General features: G+C 36.7%; 1 protein-coding gene across 3 annotated transcripts in view; it reads right to left on the reverse strand.

The window, feature by feature from the left end:
- LOC123551455 (uncharacterized) overlaps positions 1 to 17280 on the reverse strand; it is a 99281-nt gene that overhangs the window by 63968 nt on the left and 18033 nt on the right. For all 3 annotated transcript variants that reach the window (XM_045340402.2, XM_045340403.2, XM_045340401.2), the window contains exons 5-7: positions 16128 to 16285; positions 12505 to 12669; positions 5270 to 5398 (exon numbers count right to left, since the gene is read on the reverse strand). In XM_045340402.2, the coding sequence (XP_045196337.2) occupies positions 5270 to 5398; positions 12505 to 12669; positions 16128 to 16285 (452 nt within the window). The remainder of the gene's footprint in view (positions 1 to 5269; positions 5399 to 12504; positions 12670 to 16127; positions 16286 to 17280) is intronic.

A 17280-nucleotide genomic window follows, 5' to 3' on the forward strand; every position in this document is an offset into this window, starting at 1 on the left:
AATGCCCCCGCAGCACCTTGACCTTTGACCTGGTGACCCCAAAGTCAGTAGGGGTGATGTACTCAATAAGTACTATCAGCATGTGAAGTTTGAAGGATCTGGGTGAAGTGGTTCGCAAATAAAGTGCCTTCAGGCAAAAACGTAACGTTGGCCCCTGTGACCTTGACCTTTGACCTGGTGACCCCAAAGTCAGTAGGGTTGGTGTACTCAATAAGTACTATCAGCATCAGCATGTGAAGTTTGAAGGTCCTGGGTGCAGTGGTTCGCGAGTAAAGTGCCTTCAAGCAAACAGTTAACGTTGGCCCCTGTGACCTTGACCTTTGACCTGGTGACCCCAAAGTCAGTAGGGGTGGTGTACTTAATAAGTTCTATCAGCAGGTAAAGTTTGAAGGTCCTGGGTGCAGTGGTTCGCGAGTAAAGGGTCTTCATGCAAAACGTTAATGTTGGCCCCTGTGACCTTGACCTCTGAGCTGGTGACCCTAAAGTCAGTAGGGGTGGTGTACTCATTAAGTACTATCAGCATGTGAAGTTTGAAGGTCCTGGGTGCAGTGGTTCGCGAGTAAAGTGCCTTCATGCAAAAAGTTAACGTTGACCCATGTGACCTTGACCTTTGACCAGGTGACCCCAAAGTCAGTAGGGGTGGTGTACTCAATAAGTACTATCAGCATGTGAAGTTTGAAGGTCCTGGGTGCAGTGGTTCGCGAGTAAAGTGCCTTCATGCAAAAAGTTAACGTTGACCCATGTGACCTTGACCTTTGACCAGGTGACCCCAAAGTCAGTAGCAGTGGTGTACTCAATAAGTACTATCAGCATGTGAAGTTTGAAGGTCCTGGGTGCAGTGGTTCGCAAGTAAAAGGCCTTCATGCAAAAAGTTAACGTTGGCCCCTGTGACCTTGACCTTTGACCTGGTGACCCCAAAGTCGGTAGGGGTGGTATACTCAATAAGTACTATCAGCACGTGAAGTTTGAAGGTCCTGGGTGCAGTGATTCGCGAGTAAAGTGCCTTCATGCAAAAAGTTAACGTTGTGATGAACGAACGAACTAACGAACTAACAAACGAACGGACGGACAGTTGAAAACTAATATACCTCCCTTCCGGGGCATAAAAAGTTAACGTTGGCCCATGTGACCTTGACCTTTGACCTGGTGACCCCGAAGTCAGTAAGGGTGGTGTACTCAATAAGTACTATCAGCATGTGAAGTCTGAAGGTCCTGGGTGCAGTGGTTCGAAAGTTAAGTGCCTTCATGCAAAAAGTTAACATTGTGACAAACGAACAAACTAACTAACTAACGAACAAACTAATGGATGGACAGTTGAAAACTAATATGCCTCCCTTCGGGGGCATAAAAACAAAGGTTGCCGAAAAACTTTAACCTTAACAAGAGCTGTCCGTAAGACAGCCAAGCTCGACTATTCGAAATATTGACCCAGAAGCAGGAAAATATTACCCAAAAAAGTTAAATATCAAAAGAGTTTTAAGTTCAAAAGTGGGAATAATTTGACCAAAATGCATATCTGTTATGGGACTTGCTGCTATCAACTAGTTTTATAACCCCGAAGGCACATGAGAAGTTTCAATTCAATATCTGCATTAGTTTTGGAGATAGAAACTTGCATGTAAAACTTTAACCAGAATTTTCAAAGTCCAAAAGGGGGCATAATTTGCCCAAAATACATGCCTGAGTTATGGGACTTGATCCAGTGAGGTTAGTAATTGATCTAGAAAAAGAAATAATAAGTTTCAAATCTATATGCATTTTAGTAATAGCTGTATGTACTTGCACGCAAAACTTTAACCAGAATTTGCTAAGTCCAAAAGGGGGCATAATTTGGCCAAAATGAAGGTCAGAGTTATGGGACTTGATCCTATCAACTAGTTTTTTAACCCCGAAGACACATGTGAAGTTTCAAATCAATACCTGTATTAGTTTTGGAGATAATAACTTGCATGTAAAACTTCAACCAAAATTTTCTAAGTCTAAAAGGGGGCATAATTTGCTCAAAAAACATGTCAGAGTTATGGGACTTGACCCAGTGAGGTTGGTAATTGATCTAGAAAAAGAAATTTTAAATCTATATGCCTTTTAGAAATAGTTGTATGTACTTGCACGCAAAACTTTAACTAGAATTTTCTAAGTCCAAAAGGGGGCATAATTTGGCCAAAATGAAAGTCAGAGTTACGGGACTTGCTGCTATCAACTAGTTTTATAACCCCAAAGACACATGTGAAGTTTCAAATCAATATCTGCATTAGTTTTGGAGATAGAAACTTGCATGTAAAACTTTAACCAGAATTTTCAAAGTCCAAAAGGGGGCATAATTTGCTCAAAATACATGTCAGAGTTATGGGTCTTGACCCAGTAAGGTTGGTAATTGATGTAGAAAGAAAATAGTTTCAAATCTATATGCTTTAGAAGTAGTTGTATGTACTTGCACGCAAAACTTTAACCGAATTTCTAAGTCAAAAGGGGATAATTTGGCCAAATGAAGTCAGAGTTATGGACTTGCTGCTATAATTAGTTTTATAACCGAGAACATGTGAGTTTCAATATACTGCTTAGTTTGGAGATGTACTTGCATGTAAACTTTAACCAAATTTTCTAAGTCCAAAAGGGGGCATAATTTGCTCAAAATACATGTCAGCATTATGGGACTTGACCCAGAGAGGTTGGTAATTGACCTAGAAAAAGAAGAAATAAGTTTCAAAGCTATATGCCTTTCATTGATGACTGTATGTACTTGCATGCAAAAACTTAACCAAAGTGTGACGCCGACGCCGACGCCAGGGTGAGTAGAATAGCTAGACTATTCTTCGAATAGTCGAGCTAAAAATAACCTAAGTATAACAGCTTGGTGACCTTGACCTTAGGTATAATGGGCTCAGCCCCTACACATACTTTGTTTGTATACTATGGCTTGCAACTCACCATCAAAGAATAGTACTTTCTGTCGTTTTTTGACAGAAAAAAAGTTTTACAGAATTTGTTGGGAATTGATCTCGCATACCACTGACACTAGGCATAAAACTTTCATTTCAACCGTCGTGCGTACCGATTGCGTCACTGAGACTTGTATATAAACTACGTCATAATTTTTACATAAAAGAACTATCTTCATTTGTCTTCTAGTTGTGGTGTGCATGAGTTATCTTTCTTGTCTCTATAACATTTATGTAAACAATAACAATTTTCTTTTTAATTACACTTTATTCTTTCTTTTAAAATGTTGCTTAAACAAAATCAACTTGAATATAATCCAGAAATACAGTTCAAGTAGATCTAAAACATGTAACTGATCATTAAAATGTCTAGATCTACTTTCAGTTTCACTTTTGCATAAAACTCGTCTCTAAACATTTGATTTTTTTATAAAAACAACTCTTGGTTATCAGTTTCATAATTAGAACAAAACTCCCGCGTATCTGTTTGGTGCTCGGTTGCTTAGAGATGAGCACGTTATCCTGTTTTCTTCAAAGAAAAATGACGCTAAAAGTTGCGAAAAAAGTGGAAATTCAATATGAGCCGGACCGAGTGTCAAGCTGATTTTTTCTGAAAATGTATATTTTAGTAACCTTATTTTCTCAGCAAAACTTCAGCTTGACACCAGCTCCGGCTCACAATGAAATTCAAGCATGTAGTGTGTAAATCGCGTGTAAAAACGGTAAAAATCACAAACCTCGAGTATTTTAAAGGTCTGAGTCGTACAAATAACTTGGTTTTAAAGTTTTTAAAAGCCATAGTTTTAACGATTATGATCTTCTTTTTTGTTTTAGACAGTTAAAATTTCAATTATGGAGTTTTCATATTCTAATTATTTAGGGGGCCATTTCGCATATCTTATCATATCCCGTCCTTTGGTAGAGGATCACACAAGGAGCATTTGTGTGAAATTATTTCAAAATCGGACCAGCGGTTAAAGAGATATAGCCTAAAGATTTTTCTACTTTTAGCCCTGGTGGCCCCCTATGTGCAACCAAGCAGAACCATTTGAATAACTTTGGAAGAGGACCACCAAATGGTTTCAGAGGAGATGTTAAAGGTAAGTGTGGACAGGCGCCAGACAGAGAGTGATCACAATAGCTCATCCTAAGCACTTTGTGCTCAGGTAAGCTGAAAATCAAAGTATCCCAAGAACTCCTGTACGGTCTCTACAACATAGGAGGATTTTGTCCAACTTGATAATTTAACAACGGGTACTGTATTTTGGTGCGTATAGGTCGCACTTTTTCTACCCATTTTGCTGCCTGAAAAAGTTCCTGCGACCTATATGACAGAACACTGCCAGCAGAGTTTTTTTTTTCAGGCCAATTTTCTGACCGTAGCTCTCGCAAAATTACGTGCATCTGTTACGAACGAACAAAATGGATAAAAAATATCAATATCGGCGGCTTTTCAACCAATAGCGGTTACTTTCAATAAAATATATCGTAAATAACCCATACAGACTATTAAAATTACGAATGACTTTAATTCAAAGATGTTTTTGCAGTCTGAATTACGTTTGTTTTTACTTTCGTTTTACTGGACGCCATTGACATGTACTCTGGGTTGGATAAAATCCGGACAGATCCGTCCTCCATTCCAAACATTGTTTATACTAATTCTTAGCGTATTAAAAAACTTGAAAGATAATTTTTTTACTTTTGATTTTTTAAATAAAAGAAAAAAAATCCAAAAAGAGATATATTGTTAATCTTTTTACTCAGAATCAAAAGAACGCGGTTAATTACATGACACGGAAAGGTGTTATAATTGCTGTACAAACAATTCACACTTAAACTTGCATGATAACAGAATGTAAACGCAAACTGTCTGCTGCCAATTAGTGTCAAAAAGCCGCTTTTCTTTGATGTAGTCTGTTACCGATACTACTGTTGGTACAAAACGGTTTGGAACCAAAATAACACTGTCCGATTTCCACCAATCAGGTTCTGATAATAATTCACTCCGCGGCATCAATATGGCCGTCGCCATAACTTTTTTGCCGGTAAATATTAAATATTGCTGGGGAAAAAATCCGGAATTTAACTGCGACTAATACGCTAGAAGTTAAATTTTCCGACCATTTTCAGAGCAAAAATTAGATGCGGACTATACATTACCGCGACCTATACACACCAAAATACGGTATATTGTCCTACATTTCTTCAATGTATCTCCTTGCAAAATTGCAATGATTTTCCCACAAAGTCCATGCAATTTTTGATCCACACTCATAAATTCTAGTCTTAGTTCAAATTCTAGCAAACCATAAGATAGAGTCATGTACCTGTGAGCTGGTGGGCTCTGCTGCTTGAAGCCTTCTTAGTTGGGACTCCAGCTCCCTAACCCTGTCTGTGAGTTCCCTTTCTTCCTGTTCCTTGAACTGAAGTTGGGTCTGTAACCGCGTTACCTCCGTCTGATAAAGCATAATTTTCTTTATTAATCAGAAAACTAAATGACAGACTTGTACCAGATTGGACTGACAGGTGTGAGGACTGAGCTGACTTGACCGAGTATCTTCCTATATCAGTTAGCTTTCCTAACCTTATTTCATAAGTTCATTTCTATTTTTAGATAAAGTGGCTCCTAAATGGGGCCAAGCTTCCCTATTTGAACAAATTTAGGAGAGATTCTTATAATGATGCTACTTATCAAGTCTAATGAAGGTCCATCAAGAGGTTCATGAGAAGTTTTATAGAGGTATTTCTATTTTAACCTTTACCCTGCTAAATTTCGAAAATGGACTGGTCCATCTTTCGATTTAGGCAGTATCATTTATTATTCGAAGGGGTGTTCACTGAAAATTTAATAATTGAATAGCGAACAGTGCAGACCATGATCAGACTTCACGGATGTGCAGGCTGATCTTGGTCTGCACTGGTCGAGAAGGCAGAACCACTTGCCGCCAGCAGGCTAAAGGTTAAGCTGTAGCAGCCCCTAAAATGGACTGCACAACCCCATTTGAATAGAATAATAAAACTGGAAGAGGACCTTCTACAGACCAAGTCTGATAAAGCCATTATTATTCAAGTCATTTATTGGTTTTTCCTAAAAGTTAAACTTATGAACAAATTTGATAGAAGACCAAGCCAGGATGGTTTTTGACCCCACATGACCCAGAGATCATCAAGATAAACATTCTGATCAACTTTCATGAAGATAGAGACATAAATGTGACCTCTAGAATGTTAACAAGTGTTCCTTTGATTTGAGTGGGTGACCTAGTTTTTTACCCCACATGACATAGTTTCAAACTTGGCCTAGGGATCATCAAGATGAACATTATGACCATGTTTTATGAAGATAGGTTCATAAATGTGGCATCTAGTGTTAACAAGCTTTTCCTTTGATTTGAGTGGGTGACCTAGTTTTTGACCCCGTATAACCCAGTTTTGAACTTGGCATAGGAATTAACAAGATAAAAATTCTGACCAAGTTTCATGAATACAGCTTGGCCTAGAGATCATCAAGATAAACATTCTGTGCAAGTCTGTATCAAATCAAAGCATAAACAAGGCAGTCTAAAATACATATATTTCCCCCGCCACTGTTATGGATAGTGAATGGGTTGATGGTATTGGGCGGAAGCATTGACATTGTTAAGTATATCCATGTATGACGACATCAATGAATTTAAAAATCCTTCAAGGGGTTTAGGAGATACAGAGCGGACACAAAATGGAAGGCTCAAACATTTGACCTTGAGTTGTGACCTTGACCTTGAGCCAACACGGCTGACTCTTGAGTTCTGCACATCGTTTTGATGAGGTAATCATCTGAACCAAGTTTCATGAAAATCATTCAAGGGGTTTAGGACATACTGAGCTCAAACCTTTGATCTTGAATTGTGACCTTGACCTTGACCCGACATGGCTGATTCATGAGGTCTGCACATCGTCTTGATTAGGTGATCAATTGACCAAAGTTTCATGAAATCCTTCAAGGGGTTAACAAGATAAACAGCGGACACAAAATGGAAGGCTCAAACCTTTGACCTTGAGTTGTGACCTTGATCTTGAGCTGACATGGCTGACACAAGTTCTGCACAGCGTGTTGATGAGGTAATCATTTGACCCAAGTTCCATGAAAATTCTTCACGGGGTTTAAGAGATACAGAGCGGACACAAAGTGTTACAGATGGAAGACAGGACGGACAGACGGAGACCATTTCTATAACCTCCACCACTCGTGGCGGAAGGTTAATGAAACCTCTGGCTGAAAGGGCCACAATAGAAAATTTTGCCCCTTTCACGGCCAGTAACTCTAGAACCCATGATGGAATAAGCAGGTTTTCAAGATACATGTATAGGCAACTCATATACTTTTAAGCACTTTGTGTGTATTTTTCACTCTGTGAAGGACCATAACTCTAGTCTAGCTATTAGTAAGTGAAATCCCAAACAAAACAAAGTGCACAACTTCACATGCTATATAACAATCCTCATATGTTTTATGACTCTAGGGCATGTACATTTTGAGATATATGGAAAACAAACCTCTATCTTTTTTTTATTAAGTCAAGGACCATAACTCTTGTCTTGCAAAATTAAATTTTTTAACAAGGAGCTGCGTTCAATAAACGCTTGATGACCCCAGTGGCATCCTTGTCGGCAGAATTTGCACCTAAGTCGAAAACAAGGTCAAGGTCAAACTGAGGTCAGATGATGTTTGAAGATGAGGAATGGTCACAGTTTACATCTGTATTAGTATCAATTCATTCTTGTAAGGGGTATTGATGGTAGACACAATGGTCCCATTTGGTTAACCAAGTGAAGAGATGGCCCATATAAAGCAACCTTAGTAAAAAATGAGGTCACGGTCAAACTGAGGTCAGGTGATGTCTGAAGATGAGGAATGGTCACAGGTTACATCTGCGTTAGTATCAAGTCATTCTAGTAAGGGGTATTGATGCTAGACGAAACGGTCCCATTTGGTTAACCTCGTACAGACGGATAAATGAATGGACGAACGGACGGACAGGACAATCACTATATGCCTCCCGCATCAGTAGATGCTGGGGGCATAAAAAGAAAAACTCAGGTGCACAAATTCACATGGTGGACATTATTCCTACATGGTTTCATGACTAGATAAATATTTTTTAAGACACATGCAACACAAACTTTTAAGCACTTTATATGTATTTTTTTCACTAAGTCAAGGTCCACAACTCTGGTTGACTGAAACCCCAAACAGAAAACCAGGTGCACAACTTCACATACTATATAACGATCCTCTGATGTTTAATTACTCTAAGTCAAATACTTTATGAGACAAATGTGACACAAACTTGTATGTCCTTTATGCATATTTTTTACAATCAAGGGCCATAACTCTGGCCTGACTGACTGAAATCCAAACAAAATCCCAGCTGTACATGCTGACTAATATTCCGATGATGTTTCATGATCCTAGGTCAAATACTTTTTGAGATATGTGTGACACTAACTTTTATGCCCTTTTATGAATATTTTTGACTAAGTCAAGGGCCACTACCTTAGTCTGGCTGAGTGATATCTCTAACAAAACCACAAGTGCACAACTTCACATGCTGAGTAATATTCCTGTACTGTTTCATAATCCTAGGTCAAATATTTTTCGAGATACATTCTGCACAAACTTTTAGGCCCCTTTTATATATGACATGTTCCATGAAACAAGAGCTGTCACAGGAGACAGCGCGCTCGACTATTTCGATGCTGGATAGTGGAACTGGGCACATCTGAGGAAACTAGAGCTGTCACTGGAGTGTTTAATGACTCCAATTGTGGATGAAGATATTGCACAATAGCCTGAGTCTATGTCAAAAAATATCAATTTAACTCATTCTGCCCTAAAGCATTATCTCCACTTCTACTCTGCTGATATTTATCTTTCAGCCACCTAGGAGGCGGATAAGCCAATCTACCCTGAATACCAAGAGATGTTTTGAGAGATAACACTGATTTTGTAGTTTTTTGCTTCGGATATTGTTGTTAATTAGTGACATATGACATCAAATATGTGCCAATAGGTATGGAATTTGCACTCTTTGTAAGTAAATTGAAGTAGCCACGCAACAAAGTTAATTTCATGCAGCTTTGTAGTACAGTCATTTCAACAGACTGTTGAATTAAAGACACAAAACAAATGACTGTATTCTCTCATCAGATCTTGTTTGGATAAACAACATTTCCAAAATGCTAAATTTGATCAAGCACATATTTAAACAACAAATATGAACAATTCTTAAAAATAATTTGAAATACATATTATTGTCATTTTCTAACACTGATTTTACCCATTTATACGCATCCAGGCAATCAAAACGCATCAAAATAAAGTTATTTCTCATAAAAATAGCGTATGTGTTTAGTATGAAGATGTAATAAAATGAATATTTCAGTTAGTTTAGACAGAAACTATTGTGCTGAAAATGAGATTATTTTGGGCTAATTTTCAGAAAACATGTACATGTACTTTATGAAAATTTGAATTTTGAAACAATTTAAATAAATAAATAAATAAATAAATAAATAGACAAATACCAATGAAGATGTTTTTACTTTTTTATACACACATGAGCATTGTTATATCGCATAGGTAAGAATTAAAGATCTGGTGTGCATGAGTTGAAGATAGTTTAATCTTACATGTAAAAGAAAATATTTTAGTTCTTTTCTTTTCAATGATACCACACAATTCTACCAGTTTTGTTCAGGCAGTGTTGTGTGCGTTCACTGTCATGACGCAAAGATGTGACAATGTTCACGCGGTATGAAAGTGTAAAATAATTCTATGAAATTTTTGTTTTGCATTTGGGTATAATACTTACACATTATTTTGGAGTGGTAATTATGTACGTCTGTCTTTACTGAAGTGTATTTTTTATAACAGTACCCGATCATTTATAATTCATTTTTTTACCGCACTCAAATGTTTAGAACTGTACTTATAAAGAATATACTCAACGCCCTTTATAGCTCCATAGCTATGTTTTTATATTTATTTATCTCTGTTAAATTTTGACAGATTTAAATGAAATTCTGGCACAATGTTTAATGATAATTTTATTGTGATAAAACGTAAGAATGATAATAATCAGAATAAACTCAATTAGCCGTAAAATTGTTTGATCCCGCAGATGGCATTATTTGCCGCATAGCGACTAGCGAAAAAGTATATACTTTTGGGTTGCATTATTTCAACTGTCATTTCTCAATGAATATTTGTTGGTATCTAATTATTTATTTATTCATTTTTTTATGTTTCAATCATATAAATCATCCGTAATTTTCAGGCTTCGAGAAATCACAAATTATAACTCGAACGACGCTTGCTTTTACAGCTTTCTTCAAAGAAAGCATTTATTTTTTCACAACATCTGGTTTTATTTATGTTTTAAAAATGTTACGCAACAAAAAAATTGATTCGTCCAACTTGTTAGAAAGAACTAAAAGATTTTATTTAAGACCAATGAAATGTGACGACTGAATGTGTCATGCGGAATTCAGAGCTATTACTGTACAGACGCCTGTACGCGGCGTGCGGTTTCCAGATGTAGATAACAACACCGCCTAGAAGCGGCATGCGGTATTCAGATAACAATTGGTCGATGCATTAATGCGTCACGCGGGCAGAATGAGTTAATGTAATAAGAGAGGTAAAGATAAAATGTATCAAAACACTATGTAAGTATATCCTAAGCAAATAGGGGCATAATTCATTAAATATTGGTGCCAGAGTTATGCACCTTGTGTCATATGGTGTGGGTGATGATGTTGAACAACTATTTTAAGTTTCAATCAAATCCATTCAGTAATAACAGAGACAGAGTGAAAGTGCATCAAAACTTTAACCTAAAATTCTAAGTAAAAAGGGGGAATAATTCATGAAATACTGGTGCCAGAGTTATGCACCTTGCGTCATATGGTGTGGGTGATGATGTTGAACAACTATTTTAAGTTTGAATCAAATCCATTCAGTAATAACAGAGACAGAGTGAAAGTGCATCAAAACTTTAACCTAAAATTCTAAGTAAAAAGGGGAAATAATTCATGAAAAATTGGTCCCAGAGTTACGTACCTTGTGTCATATGATAAGGGTAATGATGTTGAACAATTGTTTAAGTTTGAATCAGATCCATTCAGTAATAACAGATTTAGAGTGAAAGTGCATAAAACTTTAACTTGAAATTCTAAGTAAAAAGGGGGAATAATTCATGAAAAATTGTGCCAGAGTTATGCATCTTGTGTCATATGATGCGGGTGATGATGCTGAACAACTATTTTAAATTTGAATCAAATCCATCCAGTAATAACAGAGGTAGAGTGAAAGTGCACCAAAACTTTAACCTGAAATTCTAAGTAAAAAGGGGGAATAATTCATGACAAAATGGTGCCAGAGTTGTGCACCTTGTGTCATATGATGTGGGTGATGATGTTGAACAACTTTTTTAAGTTTGAATCAAATCCATTCAGTAATAACAGAGATAGAGTGAAAGTGCATCAAAACTTTAACCTGAAAATCTAAGTGAAAAGGGAGGATAATTCATGAAATATTGGAGCCAGAGTTATGGCCCTTATGTCAGATGATGATGAGGAATAAGTATTTCAAGTTTGAATCAAATCCATCAAGTAATTACAGAGATAAATTGAAAAAAGAGAAAGTGTAAAAAAAACTTTAACCAAGGTGGGGACGCGGAAAGACGCCGATGCCGGGTCAAGTAGGATAGCTCTCCTTATACTTTGTATAGTCGAGCTAAAAACCTGTATTAGTGACAAAAATAAAAATTGAGATTACAAAATATTCATGAAGAACATTATTTTAACTTTCAAATCTGAAATTTTGAAGTAATTATCTTCACTATTTAAAGAGTTACAATGATTTTAAGTTAGTCACCAAACACATTTGTGGACATTAAGAATGTCATGAAAGCAGTATATCGCCGTGTATGGCATGTATTTTTCAAGTCATTAATGCTACAAATTTTGCGCATCACTTACAAAAATCATACTTTTGAACATTTAGGAACAGTTTAAAATGATTTTACTGAAATATAACTTAACTGTATATTGCTGGTTTCATCACAGTCCTTTTATATAAACCTTTTATTTTTCATGATGTATGGGTGCTTTAGAATTTCTGTCGCAATGACAACACAAATAACATTTATTTGGAAAATATGGTATAATTTAATTTCCCTTATAACTGTATAACTGTATAACAATATACTTGTTCCAAGTTTCTGCATGAACATAAGAAAAACAATGATTTTCCAGTATTTTAAACTACTTGTTATGCAATATTTATATCATACTTTTTACTAAATCAAGGGCCATCACTCCTGTCCAGAAGTGATCCCGTTTAAAACCCCTAGTGCACAACTTCCTATGCTGAATAACAATCCTATGAGGTTTGATGATTCTCTTTTTGAGATATGCATGACACAAATTCAGATGGACGGACAAGAGCAACTCGATAAGTGCCCAAAAACAGTCAATGAAGAAAATAAATAGAAATAAATGAGTATTCAAATTAAACCTGTAGTGTCTTTTCTTTCTCTGTCTGTTGAAGATTTTGTTGATGTATCTGGCTGATTTTTTCTGTCTTGATAGTGTCTAGCTCAGCATCCTTCTTTGTCAGATTATCTCTCAATAATTTGTTCTCTCCTTCCTTAATGCATACTTCCTCTTTCATTTTATCTACCTGAAACAATACTTCTTTTATAATTTCCAAATTTCTTTGTGGAAGCCTATATTGGACTAAAGATAGAAAACCATAATCCTAAATTGCATACATCTCAATTTCTGTGAGAAAGAACATATGCTTACAGGCTTGCATCTAAGCTCACTCTCATTACTGACACAACTTTTTATCATGCTTAACTTTTGTGTTAAGTTTCATTTAAAGTTAGAGCCGAGACACAAAGTTAACGGCAAGGATCACACATTCTCATCATACACAAACATCGAGTGTGATCACTATAATATTACTCTGAGGCATAAAAACAAGTATACATTTATCACTAGAAGAAGGAGCCTTAGTTAACCTTCCATCAACAGTTAATAGATTTTTTCTCCTTAATTTTATGTTGAGATAAGAATTATGGAACCTAAAATATAACTTGTACTCGGTATTCCGAATCAGTTTTCATAAAAAATAAAATTAGACCAATGCTTCAACATGTACAATATTGTTTATATATATTCATGAATAAATAATTATATTGCCAATAAAAAGACATTATCTGAATTATGAAATATCGCTTACTAAAATGCATAATATGTAGATTTTCCCGACCTCTATGACCTCGGCTATTTCTAGTCATTTGGGGGTATTCTGAATCACTGTTGCTGTTACTCATTTCTACCTGTAGAGGTCTACCTAGTGATACTAGTTTAGTGAAATGGACTTCAGAATGCTAAGAAAACTTTATATTCATCAGATAACACAAAATGATGTGTTTAAATTAAAGAACTAGAAGATGCTTTTGTAGAAAAGCGCATGTCTCCCCCAATGCACATTCGTATAGGCAAGACGTCAATAAGGGACATGAGCGAAAGTCAAAAAGACACTGATGGTTGGCTGCAACAGGGATCATCTACTTGGCATGTCCAATCATCCCACTAAATTTCAACATTCTAGGCCTAGTGGTTCACAAGTTATGAATTGGAAACTGTTTTCCATGTTCAGGCCTCTGTGACCTTGACCTTTGATTGAGTGACCACAAAATCAGTAAGGGTCATCTACTCTGCATGTCCAATAATCCTAATAAGTTTCAACATTCTGGGTCAAGTGGTTCTCAAGTTATTGATTGGAAACAGTTTTCTATGTTCAGGCCCATGTGACCTTGAGCTTAGCTCAAATGACCAAAAAAGGATAAGGGTCACCTGCATTTTAAGTCCTATCAATCTATGAAGTTTGAAGGTTCTAGGTCAAATGGTTCTCAAGTTATTGACCGGAAATGGATTTCCATGTTCTGTCCACTGCGACCTTGACCTTTAATAGTGACCCTAAAATCAATAGGGGTCATCTACTCTGCATATCCAATCATCCTATGAAGTTTCAATATTCTGGGTCAAGTGGTTCTCAAGCTATTGATAGGAAATGGATTTCTATGTTCAGGTCCCTGTAACCTTGACCTTTAACAAAGTGACCCCAAAATCAATAGGGGTCATTTACTGCATGTCTAATCATCCGATGAAGTTTCAACATTCTGGGTCAGGTGGTTCTCAAGTTATTGATTGGAAATGGTTTTTCATGTTCAGGTCACTGTGACCTTGACCTTTTACAGAGTGACCCCAAAATCAATAGGAGTCATCTACTCTGCATGTCCAATCATACAATGAAGTTTCAACATTCTGGGTCAAGTGGTTCTCAAGTTATTGATCAGAAATGGTTTTCAATGTTCAGGCCCCTGTGACCTTCACCTTTAACAGAATGACCCCAAAATCAATAGAGGTCATCTATTCTGCATGACCAATCATCCTATGAAGTTTCAACATTCTGGGTCAAGTAGTTCTTAAGTTATTATCAGAAATGGTTTTCCATGTTCAGGCCCCTGTGACCTTGACCTTTGACGGAGTGACCCCAAAAACAATAGGGGTCGTCTACTCCATAAGCCCTGCCATCCTATGAAGATTGAAGGTTCTAGGTCAAATGGTTCTCCAGTTATTGATCGGAAATGAAGTGTGATGGACGGACAGGGCAAAAACAATATGTCTCCCCGAGTGGGGGGAAGACATATAAGGCCATAATGAAAGCTGAATATATCAACTGCTACAATTTCAACACTGAAACAAACCGCTGTTCAGTGTAACACATTAGCATGTAAAATGGTCCAGACAAACTACTGAAATGAATTAAAGACATTTTGAAAATGAATGTGGTGACACTGGTAAATATTTAAGCGTTATGAAAGAAAACTGAGGCACATTTGTTAGAAATAAACAAATATTTGATAAAGAATATATCAGATAAAAGTGTGGTGATTCGGAATACCCCATAAAACAACTTTTTTATAACATATGTCCTAAACTTTATATATCTATAGTGTGATAGGTATATAATGTACATCAAGTCCATGTATTATAATACTATTATTTATCTGTGTACATCACCAGACAATAAAGTAAGCATCTCTTGAAGAGAACAGTTCCGTATTTTCTTGGCAAAAATTAGCATCTCGAGTCAATATATGCGACATACTTGTACTATGTTTATTATTAAACAAGAGGGCCATGAAGGCCCTGTATCGCTCACCTGACCTACTGACCAAAAGATCATCAAGATTGACATTCTGACCAAGTTTCATTAAGATATGGTCATAAATGTGGTCTCTAAAGTGTTAACTAGCTTTTCCTCTGATTTGACCCGATGACCCAGTTTCTGACCCCACATGACCCAGAGTTGTACTTGACCTAAAGATCATCAAGATTAACATTCTGACTAAGTTTCATGAAGATACAGTCATAAATGTGGCCTCTAGAGTGTTAACAAGCTTTTCCTTTGATTTGACCTAGTGACCTTGTTTTTGATCCCACCTGACCCAGATTTGAACTTGACCTATTGATCATCAAGATCAACATTCTGACCAAGTTTCGTTAAGATATGGTCATAAATGTGGCCTCTAAAGTGTTAACTAGCTTTTCCTTTGATTTGACCTGGTGACCTAGTGTTTGAGCCTACATGACTCAGATTCAAACTGGACCTTGAGACCATCAAGATTAACATTCTGACCAAGATTCATGAAGACAAAGTCATATGTGGCCTCTACAGTGTTAACAAGCTTTTCCTTTGAGATTAAGATTGGGTCAAAATTGTGACCTCTAGAGTGTTAACAGTCAAATTGTTGACGACAGACGGACGACTGACAAAGGACGACGACGGACACAGGGCGATCACAAAAGCTCACCTTTGAGCACTTTGTGCTCAGGTGAGCTAAAAATAGTTCAATGTTATAACCTATGGTGGTTTAATATGCACAGATGCTTAAGGTTTACAAATATAAACTTTTTCCTAATTTTTGCTTGAGTATTTGTTGTCATCAGCTGTAAAACGTTTAGAGTGACCCGCATTTAAGACTGATTCGGAATACCCAAGTACTGTACATACACCTCAATATCTGTGACAAACAACATAATGCTTGTATCTATCATGAATACCTGAAGTTTGAGTGCAGAACATTCTTGTTTCATCCTATTAATTTCCGATACACTGGTCTGGTTCCCACTCAGCATGCTTCCAGATATGTCCAGGGAACTAGAACTAAGACGAGACAATGGTCCAGACAGGTGGCCACGAATATTTTCTATTGAAGATCCTGCAAGACAAATGTATTTAATAACCTTCAGAAAAAACCTGATATTCAATACAAATTTCCTCAAAAAATCCTAATTCAGAGAAACTAATGAGAATCCTGCATTCACAGAAAGAAAGTAAAAAGAGGCCAAAATGGGTCTAATTCGTTCACCTGAGGAGGACCGTGATCTACAGACCTTTCTGATCAAGATTAATGAACATCTACTCAGTTCACTGAAAGTTACTTCAAAGGTTCTCTTCCTTTTTTACTGTGGTAGCCCCTGAAATCAGTCATGAAAGCAGAACCATTTGAAAGAATGTGAGAGATGCTACAGATCAAGTTTGGAGATTATCACTTAAGTAGTTCATGAGAAGAAGTTGTTTAAAGGATTTTCTATTTTTAGTCCTGGCAGCCCTTAAAATCACTCAAGCAAAACCATTTGAATAAATCTGAGGTATGACGTCACTAGGATGCTACACACCCCAAGTTTGATGATGATCCTTCCAGTGGTTCATGAGAAGTTGTTAGGTTTTTCTGTTATTAGCTCTAGCCACTCCTAAAATAGTCCTATGGAACCATTTGAACAAAACTGAAAGGACCTTACTAAGATGCTACAGAAAGTTTGATGATGAACCTTTGAATGGTTCACGAGACAAAAAATGTCGTCAAACATGTATCTAGAAAGTTGTAATGATCACTGTGAATAAAGGTACTGAATTAGATCATTTTAGTTGAGGATATTATAATGTCAAATTATTCAGCCTGTTGTTTACATCAAAAATGACCTTTCTCACAAGACAGGCCTGTGATTAGCTAGATATTCCCAGTCCTGAAAATCCTGACTTGAAAGCCTAAAATTGTGATTTTTTACATAAAAATATAGGGAAAATTCAGGTTTGCAAAGCCTGAAATAAGGACCAGGCCTGAAAAATAACAGTAACCTGTAAGTAAGGAGTTTCTATTAAGAAAACTGAGGAGTGCCTATGTATCAATATAACCGCTAATCCTGTAATCAC

Source organism: Mercenaria mercenaria, chromosome 4, assembly GCF_021730395.1.
Source record: "Mercenaria mercenaria strain notata chromosome 4, MADL_Memer_1, whole genome shotgun sequence".
Taxonomy (NCBI): Eukaryota; Metazoa; Mollusca; class Bivalvia; order Venerida; family Veneridae; genus Mercenaria; species Mercenaria mercenaria.